The sequence below is a fragment of the Protomyctophum parallelum genome (assembly GCF_964188405.1).
Source record: "Protomyctophum parallelum genome assembly, chromosome: 2".
NCBI classification, from domain to species: domain Eukaryota; kingdom Metazoa; phylum Chordata; class Actinopteri; order Myctophiformes; family Myctophidae; genus Protomyctophum; species Protomyctophum parallelum.
In genome coordinates this window covers 52,315,505-52,333,656 of record NC_139699.1, presented here as the reverse complement: position 1 = coordinate 52,333,656, position 18,152 = coordinate 52,315,505, and the positions used below count along the sequence as shown (strand labels likewise).

Genomic DNA, 18,152 nt, shown 5'->3' with positions numbered 1-18,152 from the left:
TTTGGAGCTCAGTCCAGTGTGCGGACCTTATTTTCTTTTCTATTATTTACCTCTGCCCAACACCTGGTGTTTTAGTTAGTGGATGTGCGTGCTTTATTGTTTCTTTCTTAGAGTACCGTGCATGGGCAGGGGCCCTGTTTAAAGCCTGGGAAAAGGCCTTTTGTGGCGGTTCTGGACAACCGTGGGTCCGACCGACTAGACACCGGGCACTGCACTCCCTGTGGAACGTGTGTGTCGAATTTGAAGTCAGTGGGGCGAACGGTTCTCGAGTTGCGTGCAGTACAGCCGTACACATACATACAAACAGACGTACAGAGAAATTGGTGCATTTAAAGAGAGATTTCATATATTCAACTAGATAAAACATTAGCAGTGTTTCCTGCAGGAAAAGGCCTTGGCATGGTGCTGGGCACGGGGGGGCCTAATTTTGATTAATTAATTAATTAATTAGATTAACCCATTCTGACCTGAGATCAGATTCATACGAGGTTTCCGCCAGACACACACTGGTCTGATGAACCCATTCTGACCTGAGATCAGATTCTAAAAATGTCAGTCGTTCTTCGATTTTAAAAAAAATAGCAGACCTACAAGCTCGTATCGCGCCACTCGGTGGCGCGATATGAGCTTGTAGATCTGCTATTTTTAAATAGCTAAAGCATAACATGATGCTGACACCAAAATGGGTGCCCGGTCAGAATGGGTTAATAAATTAAGATTAATTTGGATTATTGCTCTTGTATTGCTATTGGAGACACTGGGGAGGCACTGGGGGGACACTGGGGAGGCACTGCAGGGGCACTGGGGAGACACTGGGGGGGGCACTAGGGGGACACTGGGGAGGCACTGGGGAGACATGGGGAGGCACTGGGGGGACACTGGGGAGGCACTGGGGAGGCACTGGGGAGGCACTGGGGAGGCACTGGGGAGGCACTGGGGGGGACACTGGGGAGACACTGGGGGGACACTGGGCAGGCACTGGGCAGGCACTGGGGAGACACTAGGGAGGCACTGGGGGGGCACTGGGGGGACACTGGGGGGACACTGGGGGGACACTGGGGAGGCACTGGGGGGACACTGGGGAGGCACTGGGGAGACATGGGGAGGCACTGGGGAGGCACTGGGGGGACACTGGGCAGGCCAGTGCCTGCCCAGTGTCCCCCCAGTGTCTCCCTGGCAGGCACTGGGAAGACACTGGGGAGGCACTGGGGGGACACTAGGGGGGCACTGGGGGGACACTGGGGAGAAACTGCAGCCACTGGGGAGACATTGGGGAGGCACTCAGCGGGACACTGGGGAGCCACTGGGAAGACACTGGGGAGGCACTCAGCGGGACACTGGGGAGCCACTGGGAAGACACTGGGGAGGCACTTGGCGGAAACTGGGCAGACACTGGGCAGGCACTGGGGGAGGCACTGGGGAGGTACTGGACATTTCATATCACACACACTATGATTCACTATCCCGCTCAATTTTTTATTTTTATTTTATTTATTTTTCTTGGAAGCTTGGCATGGCGCGATTTATTTCAAGCATGGCGCAGCGCCATGCCAACAACATTGTGCAGGAAACCCTGATTAGCTTGCCATGTGCTTGTATCTGTGAGCGAGGTTTGATGTACACAGAATGTGTGTGTAACTGGTACCAGAAAAGTAATTAAATCCTTTTAGCATCATTGTAAAATCGTACCACTGTACTATTTGCAAACTGTTAATAAAACATTCAGACAGACACTGACTGCTACTAACTACACCTCATCCTATATCTCCTCATTAGTGACAAAAGAAAGCTTTACGTAGAAAGCGACAGGGTGAAAAGTTGGCTCACATTCCTTCCAATTAGGCCTCCTGTGTGGAATGAGGCCGCATCAGGTTGTTCAAGAGTGAAAACAGTGAGGCCTCCAGTGTTACATTAGCTGAGTGTGCGTGCGTGTGTGTTTGTGGGGGTGGGGGGGTTTGGTGGCAGGATATTATGGTCAGACTGCTATTTTTTTTAACACACACGCGCGCACACACACACACATACACACACACACACACACACACACACACACACACACACACACGTTCCGTCATTACAAAAAAATACTTTCTGTGGACACAGGCTCAGCCCCTATAGTACTGCACTGTACTGTACCTGGCAGCAGCTGCAAGCAGGTTCTTGGCGTTGGCAGCTGCTGGGTCCACAGACAGAGACTTAGCAGCCAGCAGCAGCTTACTGGAAGCCATGGAAATGTTCTTCAGGTTTCCAATCACCTGGATCTGGTCATCTTTTCTCTAACAAACAAACAAACAAATAGTATAGCTCCTATTTATTGGTATGACATCCAGTCCTGGTAGGTCAGTCTTTCAACCACAAGGTCCTGTGCACTGGCAACTCAACGTATTATGAGTAGCACGGCTTGGGTGTGACAAATCGTGCAGTAGTAGTAAGTACTGGGAGCTGATGGTAGGTGTTGCACTCCACCTCAGCAATCCATCTCTAGCGCACTGCGAAACGGGGATAGACTTCCGCGCTCTGACTGATAGCGACAATAAGCCTGTCCAACCTATACTTACTTAATTGGTATCACAAAGAAAACATTTCTTTCAAAAGTTTTGAATAAAAAATACCATAACAAATATTTAAAAAATATATATTATCTGGTGGAGAATCACAGATTTAGAACCCTCTCAAGGAACCCCAAGGGTCCCTGGACCCCACTTTGAGAACCAGTGCAACAACAGCACATACCGGGGTGTGTCCTGCCATCTCGATGCCAGCGTCCAGGAACTCGTCAAAGTTTTCGCTGAAGCTCCCCGAGGCCACGGCCAGCTGGCTGCTGGAGCCCCGGGACGCGTGGACCACGTCGCCTGCCGACTGGTTCAAGTCCGCCGCCGTCTGGTTCAGATCGTTCTGGGCCTCCTGGAAGGACTTGGAGGACAGCGGGATCTAAGCCAGACCGAAGAGAACAGGGGGGAGAAGAGAGGGAGGCCATGTTAGATGAACATGGAAAAGACATTTTAATGTGTCTTCAAATACATTGATCTTGACCAAACAATGGGCTGGTACTAGTGATGCACCGATGTATCGGCCACACCATCAGTATCGGCCGATATTTGCTGCTGGAATCGGCAAATAAAATTGACATTAACTGATGGCAGTAGCCGATATTTAGCTGTTGCAGCCTACCAAGCAGTAGATTCTGAACATTTATTTCTTGTATTGAGATGCATTTGTTTCCCTGGCACAAAAGGGGGAACTAAAAACAACCAAAACTAAATAAACATATATCGGTATCTGCTATATCGGCTAAATTGATATTTTAAACATCGGTATCTGCCAAGAATTACCACATCGGTGCATCCCTAGTTGGTAGTTGTGAGTCAATATCCCCTTTTAAAAATGATTTCAAAAGATTATCTTAAAAATATCAAGGCATTTCAAGATCCTTGAAATTAATACGTTTCACTACTTTCTCCGTGTCACAAAGTCACTTTGACCACTGCTGAGGTCATTTGCTCAAAATGTCATGACATTAATTAACATCCTCTAAAATATACCACAACTATTCTTTCTGGTGCACATTAGCACCCCTGCTCACCGTTTCAACCAGCAGCTTCTTGCTGGCCTCTCCGATGCTCTTCAGAGCCATGTCCACGTCCTTCTGGCCAGGCAGACAGTTGACGCAGTTGTTCAGAGAGTGGGACACAGCTTTGGCTACCTGTAACACACAGGACCATGGTGAGTGTGAGTGACATCGGGATGCTATAGTTCACTCAAACTAACTATAATCATAGAGAAAATAGCCTAAGTTTGACCTTGTAGGCCAGAACATTTTGAATCTCACCCCTAACTAATACAAAAGTAAAAGTAAAACTATGCATTTAAAAATAAATATATAAAACAAACTAGCAAATCGACTTTAAGAGATTAATTAATTCAAAACTCAAATTAAAAGAAGCTAACAGCTCATATCATGGTGGGTTGTTGCAGCTTGTAGAAATCTAACATTTAACAGCACCACAGACAATCCTCTCATCAGCAAAGACCAAGTTAAAAACAAATTAAGGACCTATATACCGATGACCAATGACCAAAACCATTTATTTGTATCATAGTTTTATAATAGTGAAAATAACCCATACAAACATTGCAGCGTTGCGACAACTTGTGAGCTTGTAGATTGACTGTTTTCACTATGTTTGTGTGACGCTGTGTATGATGAAGTAGGCCATAGGGCATTATTTACAAAAGAAAACATTGAAAAACGGAGATACAATGTTTATGCCCGGCGCCAACGAACGACCAGGACAGGTCTTTGGTCTAATACCCTCAATTTATCTACAGTACATTGCCATGGAGAAATGCATCATTCATTCATTCATTTTGTGAGGAGGACAGAGCATAAATCAATGTGCGCGTGGCCTACACATATGCCACTCCGGTACATAATTAAGAAAACCATGCTCATCTTTTGTCATATGTCCAAATTCACGTCTTACTAAGCAGATATAATTAGCTATCTATCCATCGGTAGGTAGAGCTCTTTGATCGTCTGGCTACACCAGATTAAAGGTGCTATATTGCTGCGTTCACACGGGCAGGTGCAAAGCTACAGTCTACCATTCATTGTCAATGGAAGCCAGCAACATAAAGATGCAAAGATGTATCTGACGTTTGTAGCTGCTGCAAAAGCTAAAACAGCTACAAATACACCGTGTAGTCTTTGTATCAGAGAATCGGTTGAATGGCACTTACACCAGCCTTCTAATGAGAGCGCCAAATCTGTCTTGGAAGAGCCACCCAACGACTAATCTAATATACGGCAACCTTGCCCGTGTTTCTTCACTGGTCCGATCCAGAAGAGCGCAGTTTGCCGGCCACTGCTACAGAGCAACTGCTACAGACAATGAGGTTATATCTTCCGTTCTTCACTGGAGTCCTGCCTCAGGGCGGACCAGAGGTAGAAAGATGTCAGTCCCTGATGTCATTGCTAGGGACACATGCTTCAGTAGGCAGGAACTGGGGGTGGCAATGAAGGACCAGGAAGTCTGGCGTAGCAGATCCATGATCTCGACCACGGTTTCCTCCAAGATGGAGGTTAAACAGGCATTGTAAGCAATCCCATGAAATGCCTCTATTCATGTATTCTACTTCCAAAACAGTGTCTCACCTGTGCAAGGCGCTGCTGGCTCTCTGCGTCACCGGGGGACACCAGAGCCTGTTTGGCCTCGTCAATGAGAAGAGCAGAGCCCTCCATGACGTCCCGGGCTGAATCCAACATGGCCGCTGCGGCCTGGGGGTCCGTGGTGCAGGCGGCCACGCCGCGCGCTGCCTGGGCCAGGGTTTTAAGAGCCTGGGCGGTCTCTCTGGCAGCAACACCTACATGATAGGAGCATAGTAGTCCATGATTAGCTGTTTGCCTAGTTCATACTTAGTCCATATGACGGTGCCCCCACAGCTAAATCAAAAACAGACCCCTGGGGGACCCCCAGGGAAGAAAGTAGCCCTGCCTTAATAATGAATTTGTCCAAGGCGCTCGGGTGACACAAAGTGCTCGTAAAGTGCCTGCCCACTACGGTGGAGTCTGGGAGTTCAAATACACCACAGTGCTTTGTCGATCTGCTATAAGAATATAAACTTGACGTTACTATTGAGCTACTATTGAGCTACTATTATTTCCACACGACACCATTACACAATGGAGTATAAATTAGGCATAATTTTTTTTTGCAGACTTATAGCCAGCAAAAACACTGCAGGGTTGCCGGGGAAACCATTTCACGACAGACAGTAATTGATGATTGCTTTATGGGGATTTATTGTTCACTGATTGTCTAATTACACTGGGTGACATGCAGTGGTTAATAAAAGGCAAATGTTTTCTCTTTTGACAAATACATGTGCTATAATGGCAAAATGTAATTGGGCCTCAAGAGTATCCCCGGGGAAATCTGGAGTCTCACATTGGATATTGTTGTTGACAAGATTACTAAAGGAATGCAGTGTTTGTTATTGTTACCCACAGGACAGCTTTTCTTAAGCTGCTGTGGAGAGCATTTCACCTCAGACTTATTGTCAAGTTCAACCAGGGACAATACGGATAAGAAAATATTATTCACTTAAAAGTGTTCATAGATTTTCTACTGTGAAATAAATATCGTTGCATGACCTCCTTCATTGTACCAATCTACAAACTCACAATGCGTAGCGTAGCGCATATTCAAAGAATTCTATGCACATCTTCGGAAGAGCTTTCTGCTTGAATGCACCTCTGGACAGACCACATCTGAAGCACTTATATCTGTGCACTTAACAAAAATTGTCTGCCAAACAAGTCTATGGACTTTTAATGTTTGTTTAGGTCGACGACATACAGTAGGCCAATATAAATACATCTTATAGTTAACACATTCATTCTTGTAACGTATATAGTGGCAGTGAATCTGAAGTATGGGGTAGCCACAGTTTGAGAACCAATGTAGATGTAGTACACAATTCATTTATTATACCAGTGCAGTGCTCGTTCAGGGTGTGGCCATTTTGGAACGCATTTGGAGAGACTATAGACCGATTCCGTAGCGGTTTCATGGTCGCAGCCTACGTATTTCCTGTAGGCGGACTCGACGTAGCTGCGGGGATAAAACCCTCACCAGGCGCACCTCTTCCACTACAGTGAACGGCAGAGTGACTGATGTTAGTTTGCCTCAAACTTTACTCCTTTACCTGCTTTTTTACTAACACTAACATTACAAGAACATCGAGATGAACCTGTGTAGTTTATGGCTGCTCCAACAGTAGTGGCAACATAAAAAATAAAATAAAACGGAATGTCTAATATCCACCACGGTGGCTGAGACCAGAGCCATTGAGTAATGGTTGAGACGAAGCAGGGAAAGATACATATCGCCAGTCTTACCCAATACCAAATCTTTCTGTTTTATGAACACAAGGCTGCTGTATTTTATACCTCATACTAAGCATTTAAAGTATGAGGTATAAATACACTGGCGTTATGTATCTGTCACTGCTTCGTCTCAACCATTACTCAATGGCTCTGGTCTCAGCCACCGCGGTGGATATTAGACATTCCGTTTCATTTTATTTTTTATGTTGCCACTACTGTTGGAGCAGCCATAAACTACACAGGTTCATCTCGATGTTCTGGGCATCTTTGTAATGTTAGTGTTAGTAAAAAAGCAGGTAAAGGAGTAAAGTTTGAGGCAAACTAACATCAGTCACTCTGCCGTTCACTGTAGTGGAAGAGGTGCGCCTGGTGAGGGTTTTATCCCCGCAGCTACGTCGAGTCCGCCTACAGGAAATACGTAGGCTGCGACCATGAGACCAGCTACGGAATCGGTCTATACCATTACTTGGCCCCCGGAAATGCAACTCGCAGTGTTATCGAGAACCGCTCATCCGATGGACTTCACACTCGACACTCTGCCTTGGATCCTCTGCTGTGCAACCTCCAAATGTGAAGTCGATACTAGTAACAAAGTAGTATTGTACCTACCAGTGTAGTGCTCATTGCCCTGTGCAGCACAGGTGAGGAGCTGAGCCATGGAGGAGCCCACTGACTTGGACTGGCTGCCCAGGTCTTGAGCACACTTCTCCAGCTATGCGCACACACACACACACACACACACACACACACACACACACACACACACACACACACACACACACACACACACACACACACACACACACACACACACACACACACACACACACACACACACACACACACACACACACACACACACACACACACACACACACACACACACACACACACACACACACACACACACACGATTATGATTCATATTGTTTCTGTCGGGTGGACACCTCATATGTCCAAAGCTGTTACTTTTCAGGATTCGAATGAAAAAATAGCAAAAGTAGCAGATCTGCTTTTGTGTGACGCTGGCTGTAGTACAGTGTACAGTAAAAACACAAAAAGTTAGAATATGGAGATACAGTACAATAAGGTTTCTAAGAAGTTTCTGCCCGACAGCAACGAAATATTCACAATTAAATCACTACTGAAGTTTACTGTAGTATTGAGGTGAACTCTTACAGATTCTCCAGGCAGGGGTTTCAGCTGTCCGTCTGCGGCAGCCATCTTGGCGTCCTGTAGCTCATTCATCAGGGTCTGGACGGCGGTGAGCGCAGAGTCGATCTCCATGGGGCCACAGGCTTCATGAGCCTACGGGTTACAGGTTTTACAGAACATTTAGACGGATTCTACGCCTTAAAGGGGGTGTTTTAGTCAAATAAAATGCTAAAGCTCTATATTTCAACAGTAATTAATTCCATGAGTGTGTTCAGTAACAAGAGTACCCCGTTAGTAAACAGAACATATTTTTTCAGGTTGGGTTACGAAGTTTATCCAATGGGGAGAGAGAACACCACAATTATTCTTTTTTATCCATGCAGTAATCATAGTATTACTGGATAAAAGAGAAGATTCCAGAACATGATCTGACCCCAGGAAATAACGGGTCTCTCCAACTCTAGATTTAGAGTTGGAGAGACCCGTTATTGAACACTCATAGCAATTCTTTTTTTTAAATGTATTCATAATTTTTATCCTACGATTTTGTAACCCAACCCAAAATATTCTTTTGAAAAAATTATAAACTCAATTTTACTCGCGGCTGATACAAATTGGTATTGTATGTGACCCACATAGGGATCCCAGCCCACTGTTTGGGAACCAGGTGTTTCAGTGTGTGTGCATTGTGTACGGTCTGCTGTGCTGAGGTGTGTAGCTCTGCCAGGTGTTGTACATTGTGTACCTTCGATTCTGTAGCTCTGCAGGTGTTTCAGTGTGTGTGTGTGTGTGCATTGTGTACCTTCTGTGCTGAGGTGCGTAGTTCTGCCAGGCAGGTGGCCAGGTTCTTGGCACACTGTCCCAGCTGCATGGCCGCTGCCTGGTCCGTGACCGTGGGGACAGACGACTTGGCCGACGTCACCATCTTACTGCCGGGCTGCAGAGAGAAACAGAGGTTTAGGATGTGACTTATGAGGTGGAACTGAAGTCAGTGGACGTGATGTTTGAGAATAATTTGTTGGCTGGCAGTGACATGAATGATAAACATGACATTTTGTTGAGTGATGAATTATCAGTACCTGGAGGAAGTTCTGGCTGGCAATAATGAGGGCCAGCTGGGCACTGAGGTCCTCTGGCTGGGCCTGACTCCCACGTACACCCTGAACCAGCTGGGGGATATGATCTGCTACCGCCTGTGCACGCACGCACGCGCACACACACACACACACACACACACACACACACACACACACACACACACACACACACACACACACACACACACACACACACACACACACACACACACACACACACAAGACAGGGCTTTATGAATGGCACATACACATACGGTACATATCGTGTTTGTGGAAACCTCCAAAACTGTACCTTTTCAAGATTAAATTTAAAAACGCCAAAAGCAGCAGATCTACAAGGCTATGCATAGTTTCGTGCCACATTTTGAGCTTGCGTATATCTGCTACTTTTGCTGCTTTTGTGTAACACTGTAGTATGAAGTATAGGGCACACATGTACAAGAAAATAATGATGGAGATAATAGGTTACTGCCCGATATACTGTAACTCATGTGATTAATGAAAAGGACAGTCTCCTCTCTGGTAACAATGATCCTTTAAAGACGTTCATAAATCAGTGCATTGTCTCAGCCTCACCTTGCAGCTCTGCACCAGCTGTTGATGAGCAGCAGTGTTCTTGTTGGACGCAGCAGCGTTCTGCGACGCAGCGATGGTCTGCGTGGCTGCAGCTGCAGCCTGCTTGGCTGCATTCTGACCAAAATAAGGGTTAAAGTGGTTAAAATTATTGTGATGCTGTATTGCCCAGAAGGCATAATGATGTTACTGTATAGAATGGTTAACCACTTTAGCCCACATAGCCACTGTGAATTTCGTAACCTCCGTTTATAACAAACATATTCATATGTTCAGTCATTTATTGCCAAAACCGTTGATTTGGAATTTACCCTGAGATAACAAGAAGAACGACGTGGGACATTTCATAGTTCATCATATGATGGCATCGTGTGGCGATAATAACTGATCTACAAGCTAGCGACGCGTTTTGAGCTATCACACAAGGATTCCCAGATTTATTTTCAAATGTGAGCCGTGTCGAAACATTTCAGTTGAAAAGGTCAAGGGTGTAAATCTAGCATCATAGAGAGACACTGGACTGTACAATGCAAACAAAATGTACACGCACACCATCTGGCTCACTCTGTTTGTCTTTCTCTCTCCCTCTCCATTTCCCTGTGTCTCTCGACCCCTCTTTGTTTCTCTGAACAAGCCAAATATCTGTCTTTGAGCTGGGTTGTTTACAATGCATCATAATCGCAATACTGTAGGCAACAAGGCATTGAATATTTATGGAAACGGTTACTATTTCTTTACATTTCTCCAGTTCTATTCCATATGATGGAAAACCTGGGAGATGAAAACAAAAAAATAATACAAAATTACTAAAAGGTTCTAAAAACAGTATGTAAAAAAATAATAATAAAGAAAAGAAAGAAAATGTATTTATGTGAGTGGAAATTGAGCACTCTCCCCTCCTCAGCATGCAATGTTAGCCATAATATGTAAAAGTATGACTTTCTTTTGAAAAATATTTGATGTTTAATGTTAACTGGAGTTTACTTCAGTAACCATGGTTCTTTAAAGGTAAAGGTGGTGAAATTAACCAAGTAGAAATTATTATGTCCATTTGTAATTGTATACAACTTAATTTACTTGCTTTACAAACTAAGATGTTTTTCTTTTAGTAAAATAAATACAGTAAATATACAATTACAGGCCAAATACATATGAATTTGTCCTTGGTCCTTTGTTTAAGAACCACTGATTTAAACCACACTTGGGATGTGTGAAGTGTGACTTTCAATCAGACGTACTGTACTGTACTGTACTGTACTGTACTGTACTGTACTGTACTGTACTGTACTGTACTGTACTGTACTGTACTGTACTGTACTGTACTGTACTGTACTGTACTGTACTGTACTGTACTGTACTGTACTGTACTGTACTGTACTGTACCTCCAGTCTGTTAATGAGTTTCTTCTTGATGGCGTTCTGTGCAGCAGCGTTGGTGGCGACTCGCAGACCCTCTGCTGCCTCCCGCAGTCTCTGCTGCTGGTCCTCATTCTCTGGGTACGCTGCTGCCCCCTAGAGGATACACACATGTCACATGTCAGAGTACAAACAGACACACATCACACACGCACGCACGCGCCTAGCACCTGTAAATAAATGGTTTTGTATACCATTTATTTACACACACGCTCTCAGAACTCATAACACATTCAACAAGCGCACACACGCATTACACATGGTCGCATACTAATGAGTAATGACCCGTCGCTGCTCCGAGCCTTACGCAGCACGCGACACCGTCACAGCGTCACAGCCAATATGAACCATTCACCTCATGCAATGAGTGATGATCCCAGGAACAATAGTGATTATTAAATGAATGTCCAGTTTTGGCAGTTCTATAGTATTTGTTTTGACGCATTTCATCTTTTTGCATGTTAATAATTCCTGGCATTCATACGTTTGTATAGTTTCGATGTACACTGACTACAGCTTATTTATTTTGTGATATTATACTGTTAAGATATATAGTCAGACTGTGACGCTAGCTGACTTTATTTTTATTTAACCGTGTGCAAACTAACCATGCTCAATATAACTGTGGTACTGTTAAGTGTTAACCGTGTCAAAATTGACATTGTTAATGTATGTTTTGTATGTTTAGTAACTTACGCTTTCAAATAATTGTAGCGGATTAAAAAGTACATTATTTACCTCCGAGATACTGGTAAGTAATATAAAGCATTTTAAAATGGACATACTCAAGTAATGTGTAAATAAAATGTACTTAGATAGTGCTAATTGATCATTTCAACAGAGACGGTAATCTTAAGAGATTCCATGTCTCAGCAGCTTCATACAGAGCAGCAGCCCACCTCCGTTTAGTTAATTAACAACCAGCTGGGTGGGCCCACACACACTGTGCGTGTGTGCAGCCATAGCCGAGTGGTTACGGAGCCTGCCTGGGGAAGTGGGATCCAGAGCCTGCCTGGTTGATCCAGAGCCCCTGGTTGTTGTCACAGGTATGATTCCAGGCCAAGAATTTGTGTCCCTGAGCAAGACTCTTAACCCCCTAATTGCTCCCCGAGCGCCACACAATGACTGCTCGCTGCTCCTAGTTGTTATAGGATGGGTAAATGCAGGGAACGAATTTCACCTATATGTACACACACACACACACACACACACACACACACACACACACACACACACACACACACACACACACACACACAAGACTAGACTAGACTATAATGAATGCAGCTCTGCAGAGGAGTCCTCTGATGACTGACAACTACAAGTGATACATATTATCTGTCTGCTGCAGACCAGAATATTTACTCCTGAAACTCGCCATTTCCACACAGACTGATGAAGAAAGATATCATCTGAGCAAGTCAAACTGCAGGACCAACCTTTATAAAGGCTAGGTGTACATTTCACTGATACAATACAAATGTGAGTATATAATCTATCTATGGAATTATACACAATACATACTTGTCAAGTTAAAGTCCTTTTTGAATGCTGCGGTGACAATGTGTGTTTGTTAGGTACGTATATGAAAGCTCGACAATTGGCTGTAAACATTAAGCTGGTGTGATTGGGACACACACAGCAACACCATATGCTCTGTAGTCTTACTGTAGCCTATTGCTTTTGTTTTGATACATCAGTGAATAAAAAGTAGTAAGTATATTCTGAAAAAAACAGTAGTAATTGAGCTTCTACTGAATTAGGCCTATTTAACTGAGTTAACAAAACCACATTCAGAAAATTATCTGGCGGCTAACTTGGCGATTCCAGAAGGGGATCTCAACTCACATGTTGAGAACCCCTGCTATAGAATTTCCTGAAATCGGGATCGGATCCAAAAACCTGCCATCGGCATGGCTCTAGTAAAAAAGATTTCTCCTCCAAATCCTCCTAAATTATGTAAACAAACAGACGGGATGTCTCCCTTTTTCTCATGTTTTTTCACCAGCAGCACCTCTACCAAAAACAAGTGATGAATTAATTTGAGAGGGGTGGGTGGGAATGTGGAGGGGGGGATGGTAGAATCCCAACTGTCACAACACTAAATAAATCTCTCTTTCATCACCACACACTAAATTAAAAGTGCAACTTCCTCTGACGGTTACCAGGGCAACCGGCCGGCCAAGGTCTGGGTCTACAGTGACAGAGATGACCATGGCTGCAGTGTGACTGTGATTTATTGAGACATCTAATGGTCCCAACTAGCTGGAAGGTACAGGGCCTCGTTTATAACCTCCATCATGGAGGAGGTGAAGGAGGGCCTGCGTCACGGTAGGTAAGACTGATGATAAGATGGATGGAGATGAGATCTAATGACAGCTGAAAGTGCCTATTGGGCACCAGCCTACTCGGGAATGATGCAAGTCAGGAAGAAATGCCCGACCCCAGTTAATGCAACACCTGTTGTTCCCGCTGTACCCATTGTACTCGTCTGTCTGTCTGTCTGTGTCCCTCTTATGGCCATACAGTATATGGAGATCTCTGCATTTGTCTGTCCTTTTCCCTTTTATGCCCAAATATGGAGATCCCAATGTCATCAGTATTATGCCCATATACAGTACTGTATGTGCATCTCGGTTAGATTTGCGGTTATCTCTCTTCTTGTTGCATTGTTTTCCCAAACACTGTAAGGATAAAATGTGTTGTGAGGCCTTTTATTAAATGACAAAAAGGCATGGGGGGCATCCTCAATTGATTCCTCTGAGTGTAGCCAATCTAAGAAAAAGAGCACATTCATATTACCGCCCTTGGGCAGAAACGTCTCATCACCATATTTTAACTTGTGTTTTTTCGTAAATGAACGCCCTACTTGATTGCAGCGTCACAAGTAGCAGATCGACAAGCACGGAACATGATGTGAAGCAAGCGTTCTGAGGTTGTATCCTATATTCAGTCGGTGTAGATTTTTGTCTTACACAAACATTAAATTTCCATTGACAATGAGTGGAGAATTTACGTCATATGTGACCAACCTTATGTGTTTGAATCCTGAAAAGTAACAGTTTTGGACACAAAACAGTTTTGGTTTCCACCTGACAGAGACGACATGTTGTTTCCCAAACTTTATCAGATTGCATTCCTTACGCTTCAAAACCACTTGGCTGAGAATGGTTTCAATCCACATAGTGACTTGCTAATCATGGGAACAATATGGTTTAAAATCTCTAGCCTACAAATATGACCCATGAGGGCTGAGCATGAGCCAAGCGCACGTCAACATACTGTATAATGATTCCCAGTTCTCAACTACCCCAAAGAAACAAAACAGGCTGTGTGGAATATAAATATTTAGTGAAACTGTGCCGCAATTTGGATACACCCGGGACACGACCGCAGTAGTGTGTGTGTGTGTGTGTGTGTGTGTGTGTGTGTGTGTGTGTGTGTTTTGAATACAAAGTTACAGCTTTGTTTATTTCATTTAACTTACACTAGAGAAAAGCTAAAGGCATTACAAGTCATTATATGCCCTTCCCACTCTCCCTCAGAGTTGCTTAGGGTGTCCCTGGCATAAAGTACAGTCCGCGGACAGTTCAGTATGTGAGGTCAGTGAGGTCCGGGGACCCCCAATGGTCCTTGAGCGGGTTGTCAGGTCTTGCGTAGTCAGGCGATCACAGATCTCCGTCTACTGATAATTATGTCTGGTGAAATTTACATTCAATGTGTGGGCTACCGAAGAGAACACCAATGCCAACAAACCGCCCTGCACTGCTTTGAAAACCATTGCATCGGTTTTGTGATGCTGTTCATTTCAAACTGATTCCAACAAGTTTAAACCATTCGTTAAAAGTCTGATCTTCTCGCTACATGAGACTAGGGAGTCCCAGCTAAATTACTGTCAGTTACTTTTCATTAACATTTTTTTTATGATCAGTATTTTATTTTAGATAAAACAGAAAACCTAAAATACAAACACAGGCAACAACAGCAGAGTACGTATTCATGGACAGACAAGATAGATAAGATAAAATAAAATAAAATGAAATTGAAAAAAAAAATAGTTTACATTATTTACACGACCAAACGCAGCATCATCAACCGTATCATAATGTGTAGTAATACAATAAACAATCAAGAGGGTATTGCCTGACCATGGATCACACCAAGGGACCTGCAACATGACTGAGAAACACGTCCCACTTCAGATCATATTTATCCAACTGATTATTCATCTTAAAGGTATATTCAGTGATTTCACTGACAAAACCTTAGGTTTCGTTTTTGGCTGTGGGACCCAGCCTTTCGTCCAATCAGGATAGAGAGTCAAAAACGAAACCTAAGGTTTTTTGACCCCCGGGGGTTAACTGGGGACAGGGAGGAACTCCTTATATGGTCAGCACACTCTATAGTAGGGAGGATTATCACAACAAAACAAAAAAATAAGTGATATTTGAATTAAGTGAAATCACTGAATATACCTTTAAAGGATAACCTCTCCAAAGCAGCCACAATACCGAGCTGAGTGAACCATACATGTGCTGGAGGTAAAACATCAGACTTCCATTCCTTAACAATGATTTTCCTGCCCACCATTAATGCTGTTTGAATCCAGTCAGCTAGAGGTGCAGGGAGGTGTTTTAGTGGCGATGGATCACCCAGAATAAAGAGAGCCGGTGTATAAGGAATATCCTGGTTTGTGATTTGCATTATATTTTCATGAATAGCACACCATAGCGTCTGTACCCTAGGGCATTCCCACAATACATGAACTTTTTGTGGTTTCTTTGGTAATTTACCAAAAAAGATTACCCAGAGATTAAAAAAATGGTCATCAAAATTAAAAAGGGTGCGTGCGTGCGTGTGTGCGTGCGTGCACAGATTCAGTTGTGCCCAGATGTTAGTGGGAGAGTGGGAGTTAATCCTGATGTCATCACACAGAGAGGGTCATGGGAAACGGATGAGAGGAGGAGGATGCAGCAGGACTGCAGGGATCTTTGAAGCAAGCCTGAACTAGTGACCAAATCTGGTATTGGATGCTACTGCGTACAGCAAAATGTGACTATAGGTTGGTTTGACCAGAATTAGGAGGAGGTGCCAAGCTGTTGGGGTTGTGTATGGAGCTTCCACACGCTACTGGGTTCCCTAACACTGAGGGTAAAATTAATAAAGTGTAAATATGTGTTGTTTTTTTCCTTATTACTGTGGGAGAGTGCATTCATCCAATCCGCAAAACAACTCAAAACAAGGGTGATTACCAACCATTTGCCATTTTAGCAATTGTTTTGGAGGCACTACCCACACGCTGTGTTGCTCATTCCAGGAATGCCCGATCCTTACAAGCTATTACACATATATAATATATATATACACACACACACACACACACACACACACACACACACACACACACACACACACACACACACACACACACACTAATAATATATATATATATATATACTGGGACTAGGATGGCAGAGGGTGTGTAGAGCCCAGGATCGCATTAGATAATTGACACAGGGGTGAAAATGGGTTTCAAAATCGATGGATAAAAAATATTTCTTGCAAAACAAAAATCACAAAGGCTAATTTGATATTTTGGGATACACAAATAAGTCGGTGTGACCAAAAACGTAACTCCAAAACCAACACCGCTCCAAAGAGCGCATCAATGGAACCAAATGGTTCCATTGGAGCTAAATTAACACTGAGGATTTTACCGTGTATGGATGTCACGCTCCATTGTCCCAATGGACGGTCGCAGAAAAGGTCACCTCGTTTGTACAAGAAATGCAAAGCCCAGCTGTGGCTGGGTGATACCATCTCTTTGAGGAAAAAAAGTCCCTGTTCTGAGTCTGTACACACAGAAAGCCATCAAGGATGTTCCCTGCTTCATGCATTATGGAACAGAGCTGGTTTGACATATACTGTAGCCCCTATGATAATTCTAAGGCATGAAGCACCTCTGCTCTGGGGGATGCAGCCCGACCTCGCCGCATGAATGCCAAAAGTCCAGGCTTGTTAATAAGCTGTGACAACCGGTGCTGGTGTTTCCATATCAGTGCTGGAAGAAGTACTCTGATTCATTGTTCAATTAAGTCAAGGTAGCAATGCAACAATGTAAATAGATAATATACTCTGTTACCAGTATAAGTGCATTTTAGTTGAGTAAAAGTACAAAGGCATTGGCATCAAAATGTGCTTATAGTAGGCCTACCAATAGTATTTTTTACTCATTTTGCAAGATGTCTGATTTCACACATTTTTGTGAGATCTACATTTATTGTAAAGCCTAAGTATAAAGTGTAGGGCTTAAGTGGTTGGGGAAAGTAACCAGTTCCCTATCTAAAGCTGTAGCGGAGAAGAGGTAGAAATCATGGAAAATGGAAGTAAAAGTAAAGTAAAAGTACCTCAAAATTTTACTTAAGTGCAGTACTAAAGAAATGTACATACTGTAGCTACTTTTCACCACCACTGTAACTACGAAAATACGGCCCAGTGGTGGACGTGGTGGTGTTTTGTTATTATTACAACAGTTACTGGAGCAGAACACCTTCCTGCCGAAGAAATATGAATAACTTGAACTCGTTACCTTCCAATTACACTCATTTCCCAGGTGAAATTAGTGCATTGATTGAACAATGTAACACAAAGCAAAATAACAAGTGTGCTCTTGCATAGCAAAACGTATCCATTTCTAACTCTGAGAGGGTACAAATGTAGCACACTTGAGTGTGCTGATGTCAGAGGCGCAAACACAGACAGGGAGAAATGAGCAGGAAAATAAAAGAGGAATGGAAGTTCATTACTGCTCACAGACTGTCAACAGATAGACTTGAAAACAACGCTCATAAGATGGCCACATTTCTGTTGACTCACTCTGTCTCAGAGGAAGGCTGTGGACAGTTCAGAAACCTTCCTACCAGTGACATCATTGGTAGGCTGGTAATAAGATTCCAAACATTTTTTTAATGATGCAAGAACAATGGCTTCCATTTCAGTATGGTAGCTGTCCAGGAGCAGCT

General features: G+C 43.7%; 1 protein-coding gene across 3 annotated transcripts in view; it reads right to left on the bottom strand.

Moving 5' to 3' along the window:
- The window catches only part of tln2a (talin 2a), a 182,932-nt gene that overhangs the window by 46,868 nt on the left and 117,912 nt on the right, over positions 1 to 18,152 (bottom strand). For all 3 annotated transcript variants that reach the window (XM_083759576.1, XM_083759577.1, XM_083759578.1), the window contains exons 23-32: positions 11,098 to 11,226; positions 9,718 to 9,831; positions 9,124 to 9,237; positions 8,847 to 8,981; positions 8,069 to 8,197; positions 7,499 to 7,601; positions 5,156 to 5,364; positions 3,584 to 3,703; positions 2,734 to 2,931; positions 2,137 to 2,276 (exon numbers count right to left, since the gene is read on the bottom strand). In XM_083759576.1, the coding sequence (XP_083615702.1) occupies positions 2,137 to 2,276; positions 2,734 to 2,931; positions 3,584 to 3,703; positions 5,156 to 5,364; positions 7,499 to 7,601; positions 8,069 to 8,197; positions 8,847 to 8,981; positions 9,124 to 9,237; positions 9,718 to 9,831; positions 11,098 to 11,226 (1,391 nt within the window). The remainder of the gene's footprint in view (positions 1 to 2,136; positions 2,277 to 2,733; positions 2,932 to 3,583; positions 3,704 to 5,155; positions 5,365 to 7,498; positions 7,602 to 8,068; positions 8,198 to 8,846; positions 8,982 to 9,123; positions 9,238 to 9,717; positions 9,832 to 11,097; positions 11,227 to 18,152) is intronic.